This window comes from Pieris rapae, chromosome 15 (genome assembly GCF_905147795.1).
Source record: "Pieris rapae chromosome 15, ilPieRapa1.1, whole genome shotgun sequence".
Classification (NCBI taxonomy): domain Eukaryota; kingdom Metazoa; phylum Arthropoda; class Insecta; order Lepidoptera; family Pieridae; genus Pieris; species Pieris rapae.
The window spans coordinates 1,448,362-1,475,681 of record NC_059523.1 but is presented as its reverse complement, the minus strand read 5'-3'; the positions used below and the strand labels follow the sequence as shown (position 1 = coordinate 1,475,681).

The following is a 27,320-nucleotide window of genomic DNA, read 5'->3' as shown; positions in this document are numbered from 1 at the left end:
GCTGCCAATCGTATTCTGAAATTTCGTAAAACTGAAATTGCCTAACGCTGTGTAAGGTTAAAGTTTCGAAGTTTATTATATACAATAATAATTTAATAAACAAAGGTCACCGTGTTTGCAATTTTTGTACTCTTGGATGCCGCGAAAATTATGTATAAAGCATTATTGTGAGTGTTTTAATAAGTGTTCTGTGTTGCAAACAAATTTTGGATAAGATGAATTTTCCTAAAACTCCTAAAACCACTCCTATTACGGATGACTATGATATTTCCTCTACAGTCCTCGGCCTTGGAATCAACGGAAAGGTAGGTGTTATTCATTATTTTGCTATATATAATTTTTTCAGTCTTAATGTTTACAATGCATGACGTAAAGATCAAAAATATACCTACCTACCTAACGAAATCTTATGCCGCAACAATCGTAAAAAAACTTACAATGTCGTAAGGAATTACACATAATCTTTTCTTTTTTAGTAATTTGCAAAGTTTCTTATGACTCATGTCATAAGAAACTTTGCAGTAAACTAAAAAAATATGTGTCTGATTCATGTTCACTATTATAAATCCTTTTTATCATTAAATAATATTATAGAAACTGAACTATGTACATATTTTCATTAGTGATGCAATTATTAAAATTCAATAACAATCAGAGTATGCTATAACAAAATCATCTAGGCCTACTGAATTACTAGTCCGTTGTGTAAATGTAAGAAAAGAAGAAACAATAATTAACAAATAATAATAGCTAATAAAATAAATACATCTAGTGTAGGCATTCCAGTTAATAAGTCTACACCCTGTGCAAATGTTTGTTATGTAAATCAAATATCTATAAGTAGCTATTTTTCCTGCAGTGTACTTTTCACCTGAGCAGCTGCTTATCAGTTTCGTAATATTAACATTATAATACATTATCTAAAGATAACATGATAAATTGGTACTGTTTAGCCTATGAATGAAATTTGCGTGATGCACAGATGTGCCAGTTATTTGTGACAATTAATGCCATGTGTTTTTTTAGAAAAAGAATTGTTTTTCAAAAGATTCAACTGAATAGTATGTTCCAATACACTTTAAGAAAAAAGGATAACATTATAGTTATTAAAAAACCATTATGAACTAACCAAAACGAAACTATGAATATATACATTAATAGTCAAGTTCAATGACATGATAAAGTACTGACTCATTTGACAATGACTTTTATATATCACATATATGAAAATTACAATAATTTGTTCAAATTTGTGGCTATACATTTATAGTAGTGGTTATATAATTAGAAGCACTACCAACGGTCCTTGACAGTATGAATATTATATTTTTATATATGTATTTTTAATTATTAGAAAAACAATTTAAATCCCATTAAACAAGTGCAGTTTCTATATTGACAAACATTTAAATAACTTATATGAACAATAATGGTCAACTAATAAGAAACAACAACAAAGAAGTATTAAAACTATGCTGTTAAAGTATTAGTAATCAGTATTGTTATTCATTAAATGGCTACTATCCACAGCCTACAAATAATTATATTTAATATTTAATATGTACCTTATTTTCATTAAAATTGCTACTACATTGATTCAATGACTTTCATATATTTTTCTAGGGGGATTTTTAACAAATTGTGTGTTTAAAAATTGTTAAATTTGTTTGAAACTTTCTTTTTCTTTAAATCAGGACAATTTTCTAGCAAATCTCAAATGCACATATGCTATTCGCTAAGAAAACATTTGATTTTTGCCCATTTAGAACAACATAAAATTATGAATTGCCAATAAAATAATAGCAAAAGCCCAGAAAGAAATGTTATTCTTCAATTTTGAAAAAAGAATGAGCTATGGATGCATTTTTGGAAATGTTTCCAATTACACATCCGAACGGCCAGCAACAGATAATAAATTCCTACTTGTGTAAGACTCATTTTTATTTGAGTGGCTATATTATTGCATGATTTTTAATATTAAATTTGTATATATTTGTATGTTGAATTTATACTTTCTTTATTCATAAGAAGTGTTTTAATTATCAGACCACCCCTGTATTATCTGTGTTATATATAAGCATGCTTATCTTTAATGGATGTGTGGTTTGAATCTATAAGGTACTATTCTGATTTGAATTAATTTTTTGTATCTGTTTTAGCTAAACATGCAATGTATAAAGGATTTATGTATTTGATGTCTTAAATTGTAACTAGTTACGGTTAAATTCCTATAACTCCATGTTTCTAGTGGAACCAAGGGTAAGAGATAGTTACATGAAGGATCATTGTTATTTATTCAATCCATAAATCTTAATCTAATCTATAAGTTACCAATTCCACACCATAGATTCCAAACTACATGCCAAATCAGAAAGCTTAAGGCAAAACAGTCAAATGGAATAAATACATAATACATATTTTGAGATTAAAATGGCATAACAAAACTGAGTCACTTTATATGACGTCAGGTTATTATCAATCTAACGTGACGTCAGAAAGTAACGTATATGACGTCACAGAATGTTTTGAAAGCTGATTTAAAATCACCAAAATTCTTTGACCATAATTCTAGGTAAATTCTACAGTTTACCTTGTTAACCAATAATAATTATTATTATAGGTTTGTCAAGCCTAGGAGACACTAATACACTATTTGTCAAATTAGTTTTTAGAATAAAGACATCATAAGGCAATAAATAAGATGTTCTATATTAGCTGGACCATGCTAAAATTTAAACAAAACATAAGATTAATAATTTTTATTACTACTTATATACATATTTGTAACTCTATGTGTTTTATAAATGTATGTTTACAATTTACTTATAAGTTTATTATCATACTAATAGATATGTATATCAATATTAAGTAATACCAACTTCTACTAATTAAGATTATTTATACAATAAAGAAAGAAAGAAAGATGAGTCATATCCGATAACTTATATCAATTTTATAATAGCGTGGTAAGATGTAGGGCATTTTATGGGGTAAGTGGGAAAATATTTCTTATAATTAAGTAAGTGGCACAATTCAACATTTTCTTTTGTAGGTATGCTCCTTGATTAGCCACTCTTAGATACACAACCAAAGCATTATTAACTGTCACAGTATAAATGTATGGAAGTGCTATCATCTCACTCTCGTCTTTTACTCTACAAGTTTTTATAAGGGGATAATAGCTGGCAAATTTTTTCTAAGATTCTCAGAACCTTTTGAATGTAGGAAGCCTACTTTAGCTTTTTCTTTTTGTCAATTACCTTACTACAGAAGCGAAGTTTAAATGCTACCCACACATACTTTTTTAGTAAATAATGACATATTAATATTAATAGAATTAAATCTAAGTATAGTTTCTTGTACATTGGTATTGACAAAGCTGGAGACCGCAAAAAAGTTGCTCCTTCTGTTTTAACTACATACTCCACCCAAAAGACCAGCTCTTCACCTGGGGTTTGATGTCGGGTGTGAAATGCCTCTGATAGTGCTTTGGCTTTCATTTTATATCTGCAAAATATGAATATAGACTATCATATATCTATCATATATCTGCAATATATGAGATATGGACACAGCATGTGACTATGGACATTACCAGTGTTGGCTGTTGTATTTTATTAGCAATACTGTTTGTAATGCTTTCCAGTATTTTATATAATCTCCATTGTTGTTTAGGAAAATAATAGGGCCTTTTACAGCCATTCTACATTGACTTACTTTGGATTAGCGTTCATGGTATTTATCGCTGCTAGAAGATCAGATGCCAATCTGGTCTCACTTAAGTCCACTGATAAGCCATAGCCTTTATTCTTCAAGGTCACAGAGTTGACCATCTGGTCGCCACACACCGGTATACTTATGATTGGTACACCGAAATGTATGGCTTCTATCGTTGACAGCTGACCACCATGGCTGATGAAGAGTTTCAAGTTTGGGTGCGCTTAAATTGAAAAATACTATTATTGATGATTAATCATTAGTTTATATTATATGTAGATTTAATTATTTACCTAAAATACTCTGCTGTGGCGCCCATTTTACCAAGTGCACGTTACTTGGAATGTTATCCCAATCACTCTCATATTTCCATATTACAGTTTCGTTCAATTGTCCAAACATATTCATTATCGATGTTTTCATAAAGGCAGTCATGTCCATGCTTCGCAAATTTGAGCCCATGCTGAAGTATATAACCCCGTGTTTAGCGTTGTCCATGATTTTTTGGAATTCCTGTAGGTATTGGCAAAGTAATCTTAACTGTTATTTCTACAGAGCTATGTATGTGCTTATTGTCCTATTAACATACTTTAAAATGGGGGTAAATCGACGAAACTGTCGGAAGAAAGCCATAAGTGAGGAAGACTTCCTTGAACGAATTTTTATCATTTACTTGAAGCAACTAGAGAACACAAAAATAGAAGTCAACACATATCGTCGAACGAAGAAGAAGAACCCATCAAAAACTTATAGATATAGTTACATCGATCATGCCTATAAGTAAAGGCGTAATATTGCAACACATTAAAACCCCTAACTAACGAAGACCTAAAAATTTAACATGGTAATAGACCGCTGCAAAACTAGAAAAAAAAATCATCAAACACTAGACGGAAAACAAAATTCACATGAATAAGACAAAACCAAGAATTTTATCCAATAGTTGTGCCAACCAATAGAATATGTTAATAACTATGTATAGTTCGGAAAACAAGTCTCTTTCGACAAGAACAGCAGTGAAAACGAAGTCGATAGAAAAATAAATGCGCCAAAAATCGTAAAACACAAGAAGATAATTATGATCACAGGGCGCTATTTTTAAACGAATCTTTTTGTCTGTATTACTTGTTTTTCAACAGACTACGAACTCTCGCTTAAGCGGTTAAGCGAGGGGTCTAAATTTCTTAAGAAACGATGCTGTAGGGAAAAAAGGAAATGTGTTTATCAAACTTACCTTAGGTAGTGGTGGTATATATTCACTAATGTGATAACCGGCTATGCACTTAGCGTTGGGTGGCAGCTTGAAAGGTGTTCCAAGAGTAGGGTGCGTATTAAGGAACATTAGTGATGCGTTGTAGTGGGCATCTTCGTATGCAGGCAATACAACACCACGTTTCTCTGCCATTGCTCCAAATTGTTTGTAGTAACTGGCTTTTTCATTTGGAGTTATCCAGAGGCTGGAATTTGGATAGTTTTCTTTTATTAATTACATTAAAACCTTATAAGTAATCATACTTTAAGCATCATTTATTCCTTGAAACAGTCATCTATCTTCACGAAATGTACACACTTAAAATCCTCTAATGGAGTATAGGCTTCCTTCAATTGGCTCTTGATTATTTTTTCCCAATCTTCTCACCCAACGGCTTTAAGCTCTGCAGCCCTCTCTCTTCCTTTTCCCTGTTGGCTCTTTCTACCCTGATACCCTGTCTATCTGCCATTGTTCATACTAGCAGTGTGGCCCGCCCATTTCCACTCTTTGCAATGGGATATGGCAGTGACTATTGTTTTCTTTCATACATTTTCGCTATTTTATTTATTTTATACTCTTATGTTTTGTTATAAGTACCTTATAGGAAATATAAGAGTATAAATTGTATATATTATATGTCTCTCGTCTCTGATTTTAAGCAGAGAAAATGAATCATGATAGCATGGTTAATATGGCCGGAGCTGGAACGCTCTCTATTATCGTAGTCTAACTACCAGTTTAACACACTACTCTTAGGGTTAAAGTTATCAGCTCCTACGTCTAAGGAAGCCCAAGTGCCCAACCTACCTTTTAAAAATACATCTTTCTATGACACTGTAAAGTTCCTTTGCTCTATGCCAGAAGCTTAACGGTGGGACATTATTTGAGTACAGGTCAATGTAAACAGCTGGATTTGGAATTTCATCTATCAATTGCAGTATTTCCCAGTAGGTGTCAGTTGTTGCCAGCCAGATTAGATGAGTCTGGAGCAATGGAGCAATCCTGCAAAGAGAGAAAAAAATACGTTTATTTTGGAACATAAGATCATAAAGGTATCACTTATCCCACGTCATTAAATTCGAACCTGTAGGCATCCCTAATCATCGGATAAGGATGAAGCTTAGCTTAGCTTAGCTTTTACCCACCAGTCTCACTAGGGTAAAAGGTACACTAGCTGAGTTCACAAGAGTTGCTTGTTATGTCATTAGTTGTACGATTAGGTAGTTATGTTTATATTTTTAAATGTATGTAAGACATACACCGATAATTCTAAAATCTGGATAGTTCTATCGTAGTAGTTGTTATTGTCAAGAGAGAATAATTTTGTTCCAAATCAACTAACTTTAAGCGTCTGATAAAAGATCACCTAATATGTTGATGCATTTTTTTTTTAATATTTATATAATAGACCATAACGACTCTTTGATCTTTACTTTTTGGTCCTTTTGTATTAATACTCGCAGGTATTTGACTTATATAATAAAAATATAATATCATTGTAGTAACATACCCCATGATGTAATCCGAGTAGACCCAATCTGCGATGACAGCGTCGAACCTCTCATTTGGGTCGCTCAAGAGTTCTATAACTTCTGGTTGATCTAATGTTCGTCTGTGGGATTCATAAGCGAAGAAAAGTGCGTCCCTGGAGCCAAGCTTTCGTGTTATTTGTGATGCGATTGTGTAGCCCTCATCTGAACAAGTAATAATCATTGATTAATAGACTTGAATATTAAACCCGCTTTAAATAGCTGTTAACTGAAATCGAATAAATGCGAATCCATCCGGAAAATTGTTTGAACGAACGAATTTGCACACGAAACAACGAAGAAAAGGTTCCTTTCCTTCTTCCTATGAATAATATATAAGCATAGAATATTCTCGTGATATTTCACATACAAGGCAAGTGTCTGATGTTAACGTTAGGAGGTGTCACCCACCGCCGTTACTATTCCTAGGGACACTAAGCGAAAACAAAAATTCATAGGCACGAGACGCTAGGTGTGACTTAACTACAATATGTTTTAGATTGATGACATATAGAATTCTAAAGATTATCAATAAACCCCTGTAGGAGAAGGAAATTCATACGAAACCAGAAACGGGGCGACGATTGATAGCTGAATCGTACCAGCGAGTTTGGTAACGCCTTTAGAGGTAGGCCAGAAAGCCTACCAAAGAGGTAGAACAGAAACCCTGAGTGAGCAAAATGTACATGTAATGCCTTGTACACGAAGACCAAGACTTATTTTGGGCTGCAGATCCAATATGCACGTTTTAAATAAATTCATTATATTTTGAAATAAAATACTTACTGTTGTTCAATGTAGCTAATTTTGCTTGTCGAACAACTTCTGATACATCGATCACTCTTGTGTAATTTGGATTAAGGGTTTCCCTAGGGAATGAGGTTATATGCACCACCTGGAAATCAAATTTAAGAGGCTGTAATGCATTACGAGTAATCGACAAACAACAGTTTCTCTTTCAATCAAATTTTATTTACGCTGTGGTAAAAAGAGACAGAACGATGTTTAAGAAATAAGGCTGATTCAGCTTGTATGAATATGTATGTTGCTTGTATGTTATGTCCAGTTTATCTTTATCTCCATATACTTAAAAAAAAATGTTTTCACTAAGAAAATTTGTTGATAATAATTATTCTGTAACAATAAGTCGCAAGAACTCAGGGTTCTTAATGGGTATTGCCCACCCGGTTCTGTGACTTCACCGAGATCAACACCAGACGAAGCAAGTGTCAAGACTACACACTAACTTCTAGGGAAAGAAAAAGTTACCTCATGACCAGCTTTCAGTAGATGGTCCACTGCAGCATACCCCAATAAGCTGTGACTTTTTGATGAAATAGGAAAGAAGACTAGAATCCGGAAAGCGTCATTAAATTTCAATATCCCAACAATGAATGCTAGAAGTAAACTGTGTCGCATCTGAGAAGAATAAATTATATTATTTGGATAATTGCTGGTACAAATACTTGACCTGTGTCCTAGCTTCAGCATGCGACTCCCAACCTTGATATCGTGGTTTCGTTCCCCGGCTGTGCATCAATGGACTTTCTATGATTGCATTTGACATTCGCTCGAAAAGTTTTTTTAATGTAATAGGAGACAAACGGGCAGGTGACCTGATGTTAAGTGTTACCGCCCCACATGGACGCTACCATTGCCAAAGGCTCGCAAGTGCGTTGCCGGCCTTTTTAGAATTGGTATGTTTTTTTTCGAAATACCCTAAGTTGAATGGTAGCTTACGGCATGTGTCAGGCGCAGGAGGTTGACTTGACTGACGTGCCTATTAGACTGACAGACGATGAAACAGATACAGAAATCTGAAACCTGAAGAGGTTTTAGCGCCACTGATTTATTTTTTTATTATAAACATATTATACAAGCGTCATGGTCGAATTGAGTTTGGAAATTGCTAATGCGTTGGAACCTTGTCACATCCAAATATAATGCTAAGAAAAATATTAATTTGTAGTTTAATTTCAGTTTTCTTTTTTTTTATGTAATCTGTATTGGCTTTAGTATATTGTCCAAGGCTATCAAACTATTTTACGACCTTCCCAGAAGTTATAGACCACTGCCGTGTAAGCTCTCAAGGGAAGGTTGATTAAATTTTGAATGCAATGTGCCTTTATTTAGCGTGGGAGAGAAATAAGACCATACATATTTAATATGGCTGTGCGTTTTTCTAATAATTAATCAATGTACCGCTTTCTTTGCAATGAAACGTTTTATTGTTTTTATTATTATTCAGTGGTTTCTTTTATTAGAAATTTATATAGCAGTAAAAGTATAACCAGAAAGACTACAAAATTAATTTACTAACCTTAAAATTTTCAAGTGTTCTTTCGAAGAATGTTACCGTTTCAAAAACAACTACATTAATGAATATATGTTAAATAACTTAATTACATAACTCATCAATATAACCATTATGTATGGGACGTTGTTATTTATACAGTGTGTTTAAAAATAACTATGATAAGGAATTTTTAAGCAAATACTAAAACTTGTCACTGAAATGTAATCGGTTTTCTATGAGTCATCATTTTTATGATAAATATTTTTCCTCCTTATATGTGTGATAGCAGATCTAAATACAACGTAGTTATGATGAGGTAGATCAGGCACCGAATGTTTTTTTACAGAACATTGACACCGCCGCCCATGGACACTCAATGCCGGAGGGCTCACGAGTGCGTTGCCGGCCTTTTAAGAATTCGCACTTGCCAGAATTGATAGTTTTCATGAGCACTGAGTGTCAAGTAACCTTTAGGCCTATAAAAAAATTGTGCATTGAAATCGTCAAACTATCTAAATATTCGCATAGTTTAGTTTGGTTTTAAGATCTGTGTATTTGAACATGATTTGTCGTCATTTATTTTATTTTTCTCCAGTTTTGTGATGTAAATTAAGTGTTATAACTGAAGGTTTTATTTAAATGTGTAGTGTAATTATAACAATTATAATATATTTAAAATTAAAACTTTTTCGATTATCTTAATTTTACAATTTATTTTGAATCATTTAATTTAGTACAAATCTCTAGCTACACACGGCAATTGTGAGTGAGTATAAGTTTGACAAGGTTCTATCATTTTTTTTACGCATACAGATTAATTTAGTACTAAATGTAATATAACGCGTTAGAATAAAACACTTTTTTACGGATTATAGTTATGTATTATTGTATTTAAACTTATAATTATTTGGACATCATTTTAAATTTAAACCGACGTTTCGCGTGCTTTACAGCGTGCGTGGTCACGGTGACCATACAATAATACATAACTATAATCCGTAATAAAAGTGTTTTATTAAATGTGTAAAAGTTATGTTAATAAAAGACAATACAACGCGTTAGAAGTTATATTTCTCTGGTGTCACAAAATTTTATCTTTCGCCTTATTCTACATTTGAAGAAAAAACGACACAAGAAAAACCTGAAAAGTTCACTATAGATAACTTCAGAGTGTCGGTTTTTTGTGACAGTGTGCGTGCGCATCTTAAAAATTTACTCTCATAATTTTTCCTTAAAATGCCAAAATAAATATAGCTTCAAATTTTACAATTTTGACTACAGCTAACTTCGGGGCGTCGGTTATTAGTGACGGTGTGTGCGCGAATCGTCAAAAAATACTAATCCTTATTTTTCCCTATAGCACCAAAAGAAGTATAACTTCAAAATATATGTGACGCGTTTACATTACAATAGATTTATATTAATTAGTCTGACTAGATGTACATTATTTTTTTGTTGATTTCTAGAAGTTTCTGTGAAACAATTGACAGTCGCTTTAATTAAAAATATAATTTTGAACACCTTTTTAAATATAACGTCATTCAAGGCCTTGATTGTCATTTGCGAACACCTAGATCAACATAACAATTATTATAATCGTTACTATACGAGCCAAGGCTGTACATTTTGCGCACTTGTGCCCAAATTCAATAACCTATCCCAATCCATTTTTGACCATCTGAGATAGACGTCTTAATCCAAATCAATATTTTATCAAAAAAGTGTGCGAATAACCAATCGACGGATTGAAATAGCCATCTGTCGATACAAGCTATCCATGGTAGGTCGGATCGGTGTATGTGGATAGACCTTTGTATGAAAATGTCAGTTCATATCAACTGTGCGATAACCTATCTAAAATTTCAACTTACATCAGCTTTTAAAAAAATTAAAAAGCTATTTATAGTTTAAACATAGACATGTATATTTATTATTGATTGTACGGTTTTATTTCCTTTATATGGTTTATATTGATTATCAAATATGAGTGTAAAGAGCGCAGAGATTGCATTCTATGTTTAGTTATAGGGATGCTGATAGGAGATCGATCGGCTGTCACGGTCTTACGGTAGATTTTGGATTGATTATTGGGTTCGGGCGTTCGTCTTTCTTAGTTTTATAAGTGTGGCGAATTCCTTAATCGTAGGAGTTACGCCCCGAGAGTATAGTCAGACGCAAGCACTCTCATCAACTGTTACATTGCAGTCATTCGTTACATAGTAAATTAACATTTTATTATTTCATATTCTATTTTTGTACGCGAGTGGTAAGTATAGAGTAAAAATAAAATACTCTGTCATTTCATCACGATGACAAAGCAACGGTACATTTAAAATTAATATTGACGTTTATTGGAAATATGATTTATTAGATTTGATTTTCGTATAATTTCCACTATTTTTGATCAATTTGACACGATAATCAAAACACCATTCAGAGCAGTTCTAGTTATTATTTATAACTGTATCAGATAATGAATTCTAAAAAATAAATTAAATAAAAACAATTTTTTCTTAATTGATCAGCCCCCACCGAATATATCAAGCGCTCTCAAGATATCGATAATACACAATTTAATATATTTACGTACTAATTTACGTGGATACTTTTTATGAAACAATTGACGTAGATATTTTTTTACACTTATAGGCGGTCGTTTACATAGGTTTTGTTTTTTATCTTTAACCTTGGTTCACATGATGACAAATCGATTATCGGGGTTAACTGACGTGTAAGTTACCCGTTTTAACTTGTCTGTCCACAACGTTAAAAAAAATACAGGACACGAAATTTTTGTTATATATATATTTTTTGTTAAATCTTTGTAAATGCAACATTTTTGTATTGTCTTTTATTAACATTTAAAGAAAACACTTTTTTAACGGATTAAAGTTTTGTACATATGTATATGTAACACCTTTATCTTCTGTCACCGTGACCACGCACGCTGTAAAGCACGCGAAACGTCGGTAAAATTTACAATTATGTTTAAATAATTATAAGTTTACAATAATACATAACTTTAATCCGTTAAAAAAGTGTTTTCTTTAAATGCAAGATTTTTGTTCTATATCCCATTGTATATGTTGCCTTATGTTCTCGATCTCCAACAGTCTGTGACTGATTTGGGTATACGTCCCATGAGCAATGGAGCGTTATATCCCTGACATTTTAATAATCTAAAAATAGGGCTACGACATTTGTAGGGCGGAATAATTTACAATGATAGGCTTACAGGCTGGAAAATTACAAATAAGTATGGCACAGGCACTGTATTACCTGTATTAGCAAGTGGTATTATCGATAAATAAATAAAAATGAAATAGAACAAAGGCTATATATATATTCTAAGGCTATATGAAACTTTTTATTATACAAAATGTGTCGTTACACCGTCATTGTAAATAGTGGATTGCGTAAAACGTTTTGCTATCTGTTTCGAGTTATCGGTGTTTAAACATATATGTATGTTATCAGTTGTAGCGAATACAACTGATCGTAAGGGTGATCACTTCATGATAAAAAATGTATATTCAGATACTTAGGAAATATACAGACAGGACCGTTTACGATGACCGAACGCCATCGGCTGTTACGACTATCAGTTTTTACGACCAAATATGAGTAGTCCCTTCGAAGGTTTATGACATGTTCCTTTGAAAAATTGTAATGTAGAGAGAGGCTAAAACTTGCTGAGTTTCTTGCCCGTTCTTAGAACAAGGCCTACTGGTGGTTTTGCGAACGGATGGCGTAGTCTTGCTCTTCGAAGACGCATCTAAACTGAATAAACGTATTTTGATGTCGTTTTAGTAGATTTTGGCTGTATATTAATAACATTGTAATGATTACTTCTAAGCTAACATAATTTTGGATGCTGGATTTAATTTTTATTTAAAAAGATGTCGTCAAGTTTCGTCAAGTTTTTACATGTTAACTATCATTCTTATTACACATATTTTACATATTATGTAACGATCAAATGATCGATGAAATGAGAAATAAACTTAGGCCATTACTACGATAAGACAGGCAAAGACTATATTTTATAAGCCTCGTGATCGTCGATTAGACAATCTTAGTATAATTAGATTAGATTAGACCTATGGGATATGTGGACAGCGAAGGCCTAGAATATTAGCGATACCAAGGGACTGAACCAGTCTGTTGCAGACAGCTCCCCGTTATCAAAGATGTTGAACCTACTGAATGCTGTTTTCGAAATTATCGACATAATATATATATGTTGGCAGAGTGAATTCACAGTAGCGATATTGTGTATATTATGTATTTAATATTACAGATACCGGCAAACTAATTATTTATTATTTTCTCGAATTCAGTTTTGTTGTTATTAAAAACCTAATACAATGGAATTCAGACGAGACCTTTAATTTTGGTCAATATCTATATAGTTTTGACTGTATTTACATAAATATAATATTTTAATTTTTCGTTTCGGAGGCATAAAACATTTTCATCATAGAGACATGTCGCACAGTCGGGTTACTGAATAAAGTGTAGGTACAGTATCAGTTCAGTTAAATGATTTACATTCAGTAACGCAGGAAAAAAAGCAATTTTGTAATTATAAAAATGAATAAGGCCTTAGTTTATAATTGAAGTACTATAACTAAGTCTAACAAGCCTACATTTTATTTAAATATTTACAGTGACAACCTTCAAATAGATAAAGCAAGAAATTAATTAAAAATAATTTTACTGTATTTGATATTTTGTTAACGATAACAATATTGGTGATTTACACCAAAGAGTGGCAAAGTTGAGAAAAACAAGAGACTTACAGAGCACGAAACATATTTTTCTGAACCGCCAAAATATTAATATTATCGATTAATTACATCCTTTGTATACAAGTATTGTATACAATTCTTGTTACATATATGTAACGAGAATACTTGTGAAATTTTCTAGAAGCATATACATGACGTAAATTATTCTGTTTTGCTTTATATCAAATGATTCAAGGATCTTAGCGTTAAATCATTTTCAAAGAAACCCAATTTCTCGCGAAATCAAATGTTTACAAATCTATTTCAAACATTGCATCTGTAATATGAGTCATTTAAACTCTTTGGGCGATTCGTTCGTTCATTCGATCGGACCTCACATTTCTGAATATGTTTCATCATGATTTGTCAATCTAAGAGGCAAGTTTGCCAGACCCACGTTTTTTCCACTGTTCAAGCGAATCCCTGAGGTCTTAGGTTCGATCCCCGACTGTGCACCAATGGATTCTTTCTATGAGCGAATTTAACAGCGCTCGAACGATGAAGGAAAACATCGTGACGAAACCAAAAAGTTAAGGGAGTGCGTCTGGCACAGAGGGCTGATCACCTACTTGCCTATTAGAATAGCAAATGATCATGAAACAGATACAGAAATCTGAGGCCCGGACCTAAAAAGGTTGTAGCGCCATTGATTTTTTTACATATCGATTACTATAAGATCTGTATTGTGATTCAGACATTACATAAAATCCATTTCGCATACTATTTTATCATAGTTTAAACAATCAGTATTTTGATACCGTTTCTGCTTGACAAATGAGCTGTCAAGCTATTTTCATCTTGCGGAGTTACTAATTGTACGCGTACACGAGTAATTGGTTTATTATAAACTCAAAAAAATTCATTCCATACGGGTCAGCCGTACCGCCGTTCAGTGACATACACGTACAGTAGAAATATATATATATATACAGGATGTCCCAAAAGTCGACGTCAAGACGAAACTTTCTCATAGGTAATGCCACACCAGTTATCAGAAAAATTAAAAAAAAAAATAAGTCATGTATTTTTGAAGTTATGGATATTTTTTTGTTTTTTCATTCCTGTTGTTACAAATATTTACTTTTTGCCAATTTTTTTTCTCTTACGTCATCCCGAATAGTGTTTTATGTAACCTATGATCCTAAACTCTGTGCTGATCACTCTACCTTTTAGGAAAATGTCATTTTATACCGTACCAAGTTTTCAAAATTAATTTTCGCACTACTTCAACTGATCGTCCTGAAAAAAAAATTTACTACTCCAGTTTGGCAAGTAGCTTTAAAAGTTAGCGCATTTAATAAGGATTCTACAGTGGTATCGTGGCGTCCTGCCAGTTTGCCCACTATTCTAGAAACAAACATATCTGTATCGGATGTCCAGAACTAAGGCACTACGTACGTTAATTGAATAATATTTATTCCAGGTTGTTGAATGCAAGGAAAAGAAAACTGGTATGCGCCGGGCATTGAAGGTGTTACATGACAGCCCGAAAGCCAGGCGAGAGGTTGATCTCCATTGGACTGGAAGTGGGTGTATGCATATCGTAGAAGTAAGTAGAAGCGTGGTGCTGCTACCCTCAATTACTATATTTGCTTTAACATGATGGAGGAGCGTGGATATGTTCAGATATATGTTAAATGAAGACATTGTTAAAGCTGGGTAACAACTATAATAAATAATAATCAAAACATCAATAAAACTGAAATGTTGACTATAGCTAACTTCAGGGTGTCGGTTTTTAGTGACGGTGTGCGCGCGCATAATAAAAAATTATTCTTGTCATTTTTTCCTAACGTGCCAAACGAAGTATGTATAACTTCAACAAAAAACTAACTTGACTTATTGATATATATAGATATAAAGAACATATTTTAAAGAACGACTATATTAGCTGATGACCCCATTTAACCCCTACTTGCGTTAGATCCACGACTTTATGTGCATCCTGTATATAGATGAATACAATCCTCACACAGATTTGTAGCGGTGGGTAAGACAAGAAGATGGTTGCATCTTTTCAAATTAGCTATTGGTTTCAGATCATTGATGCATACGATAATACGTATGGTGGGAAACGGTGTCTGCTAGTAGTGATGGAATGTATGGATGGAGGGGAACTGTTCCAGAGAATCCAGGATAATCGGGAAGGAGCATTTACAGAGAGGCAGGCAGCTGAGGTAAAGATGTACAGTGTACACTCTTTATAACGTTATTCGTTATAAAGAGTATAGAGTTTAGAACTCTATGAGTGTAGAATATATAATTTGGTTAGTTTAACACAAAACCCAAACATTAATTCACTCTTTTTAACGGTTCTCTCAATTACGAAGAAATATTTTCATATTTAGACATCAATAACAATACTTTAGCGTAATGGTTTTTATAATCAGATTACAAAACCAACTTATTGATGTGCCGAAATTTCTAAAAAGGCACGTGAGATCATAAGCAGCCTGGGTTATTGTTAATTGCATTAACACGTGTGACATTATTCTTAGATTACATTGCCTGTAGGAAATTTTGTTTCCAGTTACTAAACGCATCATTGTCACCTGTCTATTATATATATACCTTTTTTGTAATTGATTAAAAGTTGGTTTTCCCTGTCCCTCTATAACGAAACTCTTAATAACGTTGTGATCAGTTCTTAGAAATTCGTTATCAAGAGTTTAGACTGTAATTGAATTTTGAAAGACGGTAACCTAAATTCCTGCCAGCTGTAACTCTCTCTGATAAATTTTGGTAGATCTGTGGTTTCTTTACAACGGTGTATAATTTTGAAGACGACGAGTCTGTGACTCGATTAGTCCATCTCGTTGGAACGTTACGCAATCTTTTGGCCGGCACGCACCAACTAAAACCGGTGTCCATGGGCTGCGATGAAAGTATGCTGCTCTTTTTGGCCTGTAGACAATTAGAATCTGATATTTAGGCCTTGGTGAGCCTATGCGATTGCTTGTGTGATTTACAGTTTCATTACTTAATTTAAAAAATAATATGGTTGATAAACCCTACTGAGTATCTTGGCTGTACATAAATCTCAGCTGGTAATTCGATATACCGCTAATTAAATTATTATCATTGTTTTCTATATCGAAAGATTTTGCTTTAAATTGGTTGTATGTCTATCCGGCTGTGCTGTATCCAGGATGTCGTAAGCTGTATCCAGGATACTCTGACGACGTTCTGATGACGTTCGCGTGTCATACATACTAAAAGCAGATCAGACTAAGACTTGCATCATCAGTGGTGTGTCCTACTCCAAGCAGTGGATTCTTAACAATTGTAGGTTCGAAATCCAACTGCGTATCCTTGCGCCTTTACGCCATAACACCACCTGCCATTTCCGGTTCGTGTGTCATAGTCAAAATCTAACTGTCATCCTATTTTGAATTACTCCAATTTGCCGTACACTGTAGTATTATGTATGTGATTGTAAAGCAATTTTGACATTTCAGCCGCAGCCGCAGCCTATTTTAATTTAAAATAAATTCTTTTCAGATTATGCACTCTATATGCGTAGCAGTACGCTACCTACACGACGCGAATATTGCACATCGGGACATCAAACCCGAGAACCTGCTCTACACAACCACAGAGCCGAACGCCATACTGAAACTCACGGATTTTGGCTTCGCGAAACAAACGACGAATCACACAGACACATTACAAACACCTTGTTATACACCATACTATGTTGCGCCGGAGGTATGTTAAGACGAATATGATAAGGCTAATTTAAAGTAACTATATCAAATCAAATCAAAATTCATTTATTCAATTTAGATGCGTCTTAGGGCGTGCTTATGAATGTCAAAAACATTTACAAAATTCGCGAAAGAGCAAAACTACGCCATCCGTTCGCAAAACTACCAGGAGGTCTTGTTCTTAGAAGAACGGGCAAGAAACTCAGCCAGTTTTACCCTCCCTCTGCATAACAATAATTCAAAGGAAAATGTATACTTAAACTTGCATAAACTCTTACATAACATATGACTCTATGTCAAAAACTACTTAGTATATCTTTGACATAACAGAAAAGGTCTGAATTTTATATACCTTTAAATTACTTACAAAATAAATTATTAATAGGCAAAGCGATGATACGCTCTCGGTTTTTAGATCTATACTCTGAATTTAATTCCGTAGAATTCTGACAGCTATCATTTTTTGACATGTCAGAGATGGCCAATTTCTTTTTCAAATTATTTTCAATTTCAATACGAATCTGAGCAACTAAGTCTATACATTTTATTTGTTAGTTGTTATTTTTAAGTACGGTACTTCATATTAAAAGTGGTTAGACGGCGGGTGATAATTACTTCCCCATTACAAACAGTAAAAAACACAAATGTTAAGATAACATTTAATTTTTAAAAAATAAAATAAACTAATTAAAGTAAATTCGATATATTGTTCGTTTTATTATTATTTTAATTTGTATTAGGTAGCTCGAGTAAATAAATATTTAGATTTTTGAGATAAAACATAAAAAATCGTAGCATTTTATTTTTATAGCCCGCATATGAGTCAAATTCGTCCCTTTTTCGGTGGAGAACTTTTTTAGTAGCAACACTTATGAAATGTTACAATTCTACGGAATTAAAAATCTGAGTTTAGGTTCCTCGCGATGTTATGTAATGATATCTGTATATGGTTCGGATACACGGCCTAAGAGTTGAAAATCGCTTATAGATCAAACGGCCGCCCACCAATGGCGCTAGAATTTTTGTTCTTGTCTTCAGATTTCTGACATCGTAATATATTTTAAGATGTGTGTGTGTGTTTAATGTGTTTGTTAAATGCAAACAGAGTCCATTGGTGTACAAATAGAGTTCTATGAAACTACTAGGAGACTTCTCTTACCGCCTCAAAATTTTCAGGTCCTGGGTCCAGAGAAATACGACAAATCGTGCGACATTTGGTCGTTAGGCGTAGTGATGTATATATTACTGTGCGGGTTCCCACCTTTCTACTCGAATCATGGTCTTGCCATTTCACCAGGAATGAAAAAGGTAACTAACTAAGTACTATAATCTTATTGACATAGACAATACATATACATATGTTACAGATGCAAAATTTATAAACAACGTAATTTTGTTCACACATATAATATTATTTTGATTAATATAGATTAAGTGATTTTACTGTAACATTTTTTTCTTCCTTATTCACAAGGATCATCGGTCATTCTTATGTCATTTTATGTTTCCGATAAATTTACGAAACACACGACGAAATACAAACGACACTTACGAAATTTACATACCTGCTTGAAAGCCTAAACTAAAGTATCACACTAAAACACATTTTTTTAATATGGGTCAAACTTATTGAATAAAAGAAACCGTGGCGCTACAACCTTTTTAGTTCTGGGCCTCAGATTTCAGTGATGAAATAACAGTAAAAAAAGTGTAAGAGAGACACTTTTTAATATATTAATTCAGGTAGACGTATTATATTTTTGTAGGAATTCTCGAAAATGCATTTCCTTTTCATGCATAGACAATGTACTTATGGGTAATATGTGTAAATAAGTACTGGGGGTCTAGTCAAGACGGCTTAACAGTAGTGTGTGTAGAAAGTCGAAAACTAAATTTGTATTTACGTATAACTAAAACTGTTAACGTAATCACCAAATAATAAAATCATAGAACCGCCCCCTCCCCCCTATAGTGCTAACGTAATACTGGAACTGCCCCAAATCGATCAAAACTGACATTATAATATAGCACCAATTTATAGTCTGTGAATTGAGCTCTGTTTTGATTTGTCTATGAAATATTTTCAGCGGATAAGACTAGGTCAGTACGACTTTCCGGAGCCTGAATGGTCGAACGTGTCTTCAGACGCCAAGAACCTTATACGAGGAATGTTGTCTGTGGACCCGGCAAAGCGGCTGACAATACAACAGGTAACTTTATTATATTTCTTGTATAATTTTGTGTATATGTGTCAGTAAAGTAGTTAGCGAGTTAATTAAATCTCTAGACAGTTAATTAAAAATCGATATTTAATGAAGTCAAAGCGTCTGACTATACAACAGGTAAGTTTATTATATTTCTTGTATAATTTTATGTATATGTGTCAGTAAAGTAGTTAGCGAGTTAATTGAATCTCTAGACAGTTAATTAAAGATCGATATTTAATGAAGTCAAAGCGGCTGACAATACAACAGGTAAGTTTATTATATTTCTTGTATAATTTTATGTATATGTGTCAGTAAAGTAGTTAGCGAGTTAATTGAATCTCTAGACAGTTAATTAAAGATCGATATTTAATTAAGGCTAAAGTTCCGTCAGTCAAGTGAACGAAACGTTTAACGAGTTTCCTAAACGTTCCTAGGCAACAAGACTAACCTAACCTCACCATTTACAAGAAAACAAAACACGGAATTTCCACAAAGTCGACTCGGCTATAATTATTTCGTCTGTTATTGTCATATAGTCGATAACATGTTTACAATTTCACCAAAGACCACAATTTGAAACAAAAACCACTCACATAACAAACCTACGTTGCCTAACGTTTGTCAAAAGAAAGCCCGCCATCTTGTTTTACATTATTAATCAACACGCTGGCTTTCGATCAGACAGATAGTTAAACGTTTTCGTCGTTGCTTTATTTAAATAAATCTAAAGGGTATACTTGGAGAGTATTAGGGGTTAGAATAAACTGTGTTTTATGTTATTTTAATTAATTTTGTATTGTATATATTGTAGTCTAATTTGTTGTAAGTTTAGCCATGTCTGTAATTAATAAATAAATAAAATAAATCTTTAATTAACTGTCTAGAGATTCAATTAACTATCTGATTTAACTACTTTACTCCGACACATACATGTTGTTTTAGAACTTATTAATTAAAATGTCAAAATAAAGGTACTTTATAATGTCACTATCGCAGTTGACAGTTATCACAGACCCTAAACAAATGCAATAGACCAATATTGACAAAATTAAACTAGAAACGTTCTTTAAGTAGTAGATATTAATAAATTCTTAGTATTATTTGTTGCTTTTTTTAAATTTTGCAGTTTTTAATTTTATTCTTTTGTTTTTCTTTTAAATGTCACTTTGTCTTTTAATGCTTGTTTTCTGTTTTTTTTTAATCTGTGTAATCTGTTTTGGCTCTGTGTATTGTATTTGTGTTTTGTATAATAATATGTGTTAAGTAGCTGTTGGGTTACTTATTATTAAATAAATAAATATAATAAATAAATATAATAAATAAATTAAATTAATTATATAAAAATTTCAGGTGATGGCCAGCCCTTGGGTCCGTCAGTACACCCAAGTGCCCCAAACTCCACTGTACACGGACTCAGTACTGCGGGACACGAATGAGGCATGGGCCGAAGTGCAGGACGAGATGACCAGGTCGTTGGCCACGATGCGAGTCGATTATGACCAGGTAATAGTTATCGTTTAATATCGTCCAAAAATTATTTATTTTTATTTATTTATTTATTTAGTTGGAAACTTATTCTTAAATTTTTTTTATTCATTTAACAACTATATGATCAGATAAGTCTAGCTGTACATGGTATGATGTGCTTATTATGCACTGTTTAACCGATATCAGAAAAACTTGGAAGTATTATTAGGATTTGGACTTAAGGTACATCAAGAAAAGAGCGTATTAATTATAAAAAGGCCGGCAATGCACTCTTAATGCCAGAATTGAGTGTCCATGGGCGGTATCACTTAACATCAGGGGAGCCTCTAACCCCGTTTGCCCCTGTCCATCGCGCACAAACACCGTGACAGGAGATTTATATATATTAAGATGTACTATTAGGAGGACAAGAGGAGCTGAGCTTGTACCGCCCCTTTATATATATATATATATTATATTAATATTTGTTATGAACGTGTGTATGTCACTGAACTTCTCTTCGGCTGGACCGATTTGAATGTTTTTTGAATATGTTTGGGTTGCGCCGTGGATGGTTTAGATTCACAAATCAGGCTGGCAGATGGCGCTGCAATTGCTATAAAGGTTATTTAATTGTAGAGCTCCTGGCGCGTAACCAAACGATCTGGGTTCGATTCCCAGTCTGAGCCGTCCATTATTAATGAGTATATTATTTTACCAGATACCTGTGCCGGCAAATATCTTCTAGCTTATATATAAAATATAATTAGGCAATTATTAATTAGTTATATCTATTTTCAGGTGCAAATAAAATCCTTGGAGCAAAGCAATAACTCACTACTCAACAAGCGGAGGAATAAAGTTGGTGCCTAAAAGTACTTATATGACGCAAAAATTACTATATATTTCTGTCTCCCTCACATTGTATCCATATGAAGGAGAGAATACTAGGTATTTATTTGTATGATTTAGTCAATTAAACTTAAATATATTGCCATCTCACTCACGTATTTACAAAGCAATAGATGAGAACGATTATGAATTTTGTTGCCTCGCTCACATTGATTTAAAATGCGCGTTTATACAAATGTTTTTTATAGTTAGTTCAGTGTTGCCATCCCGCTATTACGAAAATTTGATTGTAGTTTTAACACGTAATTATACCTTTTGTATATTTGCTTAAAATTACGAAATTTTTAAACAAATCTTACCAAATTAATCGGTAATTGGTAATGAGTGATGGCAACACATATAAGTACACAATACGCTCAAATTGTATTTAACTGTCAATTTAACTAATTAAAATAGACTATAACTGCTTTCATAATGCCCTGTTAATTAACTTCTATTCAAGTTACTCTCAAAAATTATATACGATTCGTAGTAATTACCATTGGTATGTTAAAGAACTCGAAAGGTATATACTTTGGTATAGTTGTATTGAAAAACTGTACTGCCCTTAAATCAATTAATAATTTAAAAAAAAAAGTACTTATGTACACACGTTAGAAGTTATACTTCTTTGGTGTATGGAAAAAATAACTAAAATGCAGTAGTGATTAACGATAAATATTAAAATTAATCAAAAAAAATTTATTTAAATAAATATATTATTAGTAAATACTATCACCGTATATGAAATTGATTTAAAAACACCAAAATAATATTTATTATTTTTAATATTAATAAAAAAATATTAAATAATATTTATTACATATTATATTATTAAAATTCACTCTCATCATTTTTCTCCATCGCGCCAAAAGAAGTATAACTTCAAAAATATTGAATCCATTGCTTTAATGACGTCACTCAAGCTAATGTTTTTGACATGAGAAACGTTTAATTGTCAGCAATAACATAAACAAGAAGTAATGACAATTTGGAGAGGAATAAATATTGTTTCCGTCCCAATATAAAAATATATGCCAATATTATATATGCATTAAAATTGATTAGTTTTTTAATTAGTATTCAATGTTATAATAAAACAGTTTTGCTCATAAATTTATGTGGGTTTTGAATTTCTTTTGTTTACGAGATACGTATAGACATACATACACGATATATGAAAGTGGTTATTTTCTGCTAATATTTTTTTTATTATAATATTTGCTATTGCATGAATATGGTATATTTTTGATGAGAATATACATTTATCATTAAGTTAAGTTCATAGTTAAATCTTTAGAATTAGACCGCTTCGTCATCTGTCATGTTTGACTTGAGATGCCAGCTGTCAAAATGACATTTGTTGAATGATTTATTTCGTAGGTTAATTATTGAAATCGGCAGTCATTTGACATATCTGGATAATGAACTGAATACTAAAACTATTGCAGGCGGGAAAAATTCGCGCCGCCATTTTGTATTTTCTGTTGTATTTAAAAAGTATTGTAAGTAGTTAATGACAGGTCGAAAAACGTGAAAAATTTCGCGTTGCCATGGTTACGGTTTAACTATACCATCTTGTCTTTGTTAACGTATAGTACTTGTAATTACGTAATAAAGTTTACTATACCGTATACTACGATTTATATAGAAAAATGTCATTGCTATCCGATTTTTGATTCCGATTATATCTGAGCTAAGGTAGATAAATATAATTTTTGGTCGGTGAATGCATTTCGTACTGTTATTGCAATTAAACTAATTACTGTTATTAAAATTAGTTAATCATTTTGAGATTGCGGGCTTATACATTTTACAGTGTATTTTAAACTCAATTTGTTTATACAGTCAAAATCTGTTGTAACAGATATACAGAGATACATATTACCATATTTGGTCGTAATAACCGATAGTCGTAACAGCAACGTTTTTTTAAGTACTTAATTCATAGAATTTGCAGGGACCTTTGATTTTGGTCAATATAACCGGTATGTTGTTCTAAACGATCTCGTTGTATACGGTTTTGACTGTATTTGTACATTTTGATTTAACAAATTTAGTTACAACACTTACATAGACGACATAAAGACAACTTCTATTCTTGCTATTTCTATAGGAAATAAATAATTAAAAAAACTGTGATGGGTTTTTCACTACGGGTTGACAAAAACATCAGTGATTTGTGACGATTTTTTATTAATAAACAGAATTATTTGAAAGAGTCGATATCGCGTAAGTTTGGCGTGGTATGGGCTCCCATATGTCAAAACGTTATGGATTTGACATACGGAAGTAGTACTTAGCGCCTAAGCGCGACTGAATCTTATCTATTTATTTGACCGTCCAACATTGTATTTTTGTATTTAGAAAAAGCAGTATTTTATCAGTCGCAAAACATAATATTAGATTTATTTTCGCAAATCAGGGGCGTAGAGCGGCCAAGACGAACTGGCAAGAAACTCTTGCCACTCTTTTTAATCGCCAATTTTCGAGTCATACAGATCTGGTCTGGACAAATCAATCACAAGTATTAGGATCGTTTAAATATTCGTCAATAATAAGCTTTATTGATTAATTTACGTTTAATAAGATTTTTAAAGACATACATACATGGCATATATTTATTTCATAAATTTTCTGGGATCCTACCTACGCTATCATCTGATTTGTAGTTAATTTCTGTGACTATAAATTAAGGACTAGGACAAAAAAATTAAACCATTAACAAGTAATTTGAAGTTGCCATTAATTTATATAAAAAATACGTTTTGTAACAGTTCTTAAATATCACGCGATGTACAGTCACGTGGAAATGTGTTTAGTTATTTTGATTGTTGTGGGTGTTAAAATTATGTATTAATTTTAGAAAAAGCCTTTATTGTTTATAATTACTTGAAGTTTTTGAATCGTTAAATAACATCACATTATTTGGTATTATTTTTTTACCTAAAAGTTGAAATAAGTATTAAAAAGATTATGTTGCTGACTGTACGCTAATGTACTTATAACTACATCACTTTTGCCAAAATGTTCTTTGTTGTATTAATATAAGAATAAATAGTTTTAATATTTTTTTGTTTTATTATACCCTTTGTCTGTACAAAGCGTGCGTATGGTTCATTGTTCCATGTGCACTTATAATATAAAATGGAAAGATTATTTGTTTGTTTGGCTCTAAAACTACTGGAAAGTTTAGATAAATTCTTACACCATTAACATCCCAGGTTAAACATGATGAACATAAGCTGTGGTATATTTTTAAAAACATTATAGAAATTAACGAAACTTCGACAATGTAATGTGTTAAAAAACATTTCTTAAAATAAAGGCAGTGTTTAACGTTATTTCTGTCTGGAAATTCCACTGCCACAGTCTTTTAATTTTTCAGAATAACTCTCTCACGTTCAAATCAGTGGCTTTATATTTGTAAATAATTTTCAAATGGTTCAGTAAATCCAGAGATACCCCCTAAAATCATTAAACAAATCAGTGGGGCTACAACATTTAGGTCTGGGCCTCAGATTTCTGTTTCATGATCATATGGCAATCTAATATGTAAGCCTAGTGCCTGACACGCTGTCAAACTACGGTCTAAAGCAAACCGGCTTCCTCACGATGTTTTCCTTCACATTTTGATCGTTAATTTCGACTACCCACATAGAAAGTTAATTTGCGCATAGCCTGGGATCGAACCTATGACCTCAAGGATGAGAGCCGCATGCATAATCTACTAGAACACTGCACATAAAACCTTATAAACAATATTATGAGTATAGTTGTAAGAATAAAATAAAGTCTTGCTAATAGATGATATTTTCGAGTTCTTGTTTCATTATATTTCAATGCGAGAGCTATGTATAGGTTATTTTCCACTTTGCCACATAATGCAGTAGAATCCTGACTGTCGGCTTATATGACACAATACAAAACAATATTTTTTTTTATTGATAAAAAACCTTGCCAACGCTTGGCACACACTTGGCATAATCCAGAAACTATAAATTGGGACCAAAGTGTGCAGTTTTAAGCCAGTATTTCTTTAAAAAATCTCGTTCTCTATTACTCTGCTATCACGTTGAGGAATTGAATGACTCAATGGTATGGACACACGAAAGACCCATGGTGGCTTATCAAATATACTTGCATTATATAAGCGTTCTTGGATAGGGAATACATTTCGATAAATAACTGAAATGTATGCAAAAAAGTCGGTCTATCGCAAGCGCAGTCGCACACGGAAGCTAGTCTTGCGAGTAACAGGAAATAACGCTTAACAGGTTTTTGTCAACCAACGTCATCTCGGGTCATAACCTGTATAAAAAATATATTCGTATTTCAGTAAATGACTGCAAAAAGTTGGTAATTCTTGTCAGATTTGAAGAAAAATGGGAAAACTTTTGTGGAAAAAAAATGTTGACATTTCCCACAAGGCTATTTATGTCCGTTGTATTGTTAGGTTTAAAGACGTTTTTTATATATTATTATTGAAGTGCTGTGTTCAGTGTTTCGTGTAATATGATTCTATTACCTCGTACATTATATATATATTTATAACATTATTTAGAGTGAAAAACTAAATCACTATAACTACTTATATAAAATTTGTTTTTATTTTAGTTTTCTTCAGTTTTTTTTAATCAGCAAACGGGTAGGCTTATATGATTCTATTACCTACCTCGTACATTATACATATTATATTTATAACATTATTTAGAGTGAAAAACTAAATCACTATAACTACCTTTATAAAATTTGTTTTTATTTTAGTCAGTACTTTTTAATCAGCAAACGGGTAGGAGGCGTTACTATTATTAAATGGAACGCTCTTTTCTTAATGAACCCTAACTCGAATTGGTTCGGAAATATTTTAAAAGGTAGCTGGCTCCTATATAGTGGCGGTGTGCTGCAAAATCTGCATTAAGAAACGCCCATTTGTGGAACAACGGTCGTTGATGGAATTTTGGTATTCTGATTTCTTATCTTTCTTTCTTATATTTGAGATTCCTTGTTGATTGATCTCTTTGATGATGATAAAGCTCAGCTGCCGGTATTAATCCAAACAACTCCTCTGAAATCACTCCATTGCTGGTTTAGCCTTTCCATTCGGTGGAACGCAAAAGAGCTACCAATCCATACCAATCTGCTGACTTATACACATATACACTTATAGTGCTACAGAGAGTCCAACAAAGTTGGGCTTATGACCATCCTCATGTGGCAATCACTTAATAGCAGAGACCATTTCCAGAAATGAATTCTCATCAGAACACACATCGTCTCTGACGTAAACGCAAACTCAATGGCACTGAGGAATTTTCAAATTTGTACCTAGGGTAGGGGAGGTAGGAATTATCAGCCGGTGATACTACTACCAACGTGTCTCTGTAAGTAAGAAAAAAGCAGGTTCTAAATGATAGCGGACATTGTGGATGGTGGAATTGAGCCCCCTGACATTTGTAAATTC

General features: G+C 32.7%; 2 protein-coding genes across 3 annotated transcripts; one reads left to right on the top strand and one right to left on the bottom strand.

Moving 5' to 3' along the window:
* On the top strand, positions 1-22,521 carry LOC110997980 (MAP kinase-activated protein kinase 2). 2 transcript variants are annotated; one of them, XM_045631348.1, is made up of 8 exons: positions 1-305; positions 15,008-15,133; positions 15,624-15,761; positions 17,086-17,292; positions 18,468-18,599; positions 19,379-19,501; positions 20,849-21,004; positions 21,767-22,521. In XM_045631348.1, exons 1-8 carry the CDS (start codon positions 216-218, stop codon positions 21,836-21,838), a joined length of 1,044 nt encoding a protein of 347 aa, XP_045487304.1. In that variant the 5' UTR covers positions 1-215; the 3' UTR covers positions 21,839-22,521. The 2 variants fall into 2 exon arrangements, with proteins under 2 accessions (XP_045487304.1, XP_045487305.1); XM_045631349.1 differs by having other exon boundaries at positions 2-305; positions 20,849-21,001; positions 21,767-22,520.
* Positions 3,054-8,916, bottom strand: LOC110995072 (UDP-glucosyltransferase 2). The gene is made up of 9 exons (XM_022262044.2): positions 8,819-8,916; positions 7,768-7,917; positions 7,285-7,393; positions 6,480-6,663; positions 5,777-5,971; positions 4,952-5,174; positions 4,011-4,230; positions 3,718-3,940; positions 3,054-3,507 (listed from the first exon to the last, which is right to left on the bottom strand). Exons 2-9 carry the CDS (start codon positions 7,915-7,917, stop codon positions 3,231-3,233), a joined length of 1,581 nt encoding a protein of 526 aa, XP_022117736.2. The 5' UTR covers positions 8,819-8,916; the 3' UTR covers positions 3,054-3,230.
* Positions 22,522-27,320: the final 4,799 nt, after the last annotated feature.

What these genes read in the sequence shown, in the direction of transcription:
- LOC110997980 (XM_045631348.1), top strand. Translation starts at nt 216, where the DNA reads ATGAATTTTCCTAAAACTCCTAAAACCACTCCTATTACGGATGACTAT. An exon ending in GCCTTGGAATCAACGGAAAG is followed by an intron (nt 306 to 15,007) that starts GTAGGTGTTATT and finishes TATTTATTCCAG; the next exon opens with GTTGTTGAATGCAAGGAAAA. An exon ending in CAGAGAGGCAGGCAGCTGAG is followed by an intron (nt 15,762 to 17,085) that starts GTAAAGATGTAC and finishes AATTCTTTTCAG; the next exon opens with ATTATGCACTCTATATGCGT.
- LOC110995072 (XM_022262044.2), bottom strand. Translation starts at nt 7,917, where the DNA reads ATGCGACACAGTTTACTTCTAGCATTCATTGTTGGGATATTGAAATTT. An exon ending in ATTAGCTACATTGAACAACA is followed by an intron (nt 6,664 to 7,284) that starts GTAAGTATTTTA and finishes TTACTTGTTCAG; the next exon opens with ATGAGGGCTACACAATCGCA. An exon ending in TACTCGGATTACATCATGGG is followed by an intron (nt 5,972 to 6,479) that starts GTATGTTACTAC and finishes CTCTCTTTGCAG; the next exon opens with GATTGCTCCATTGCTCCAGA.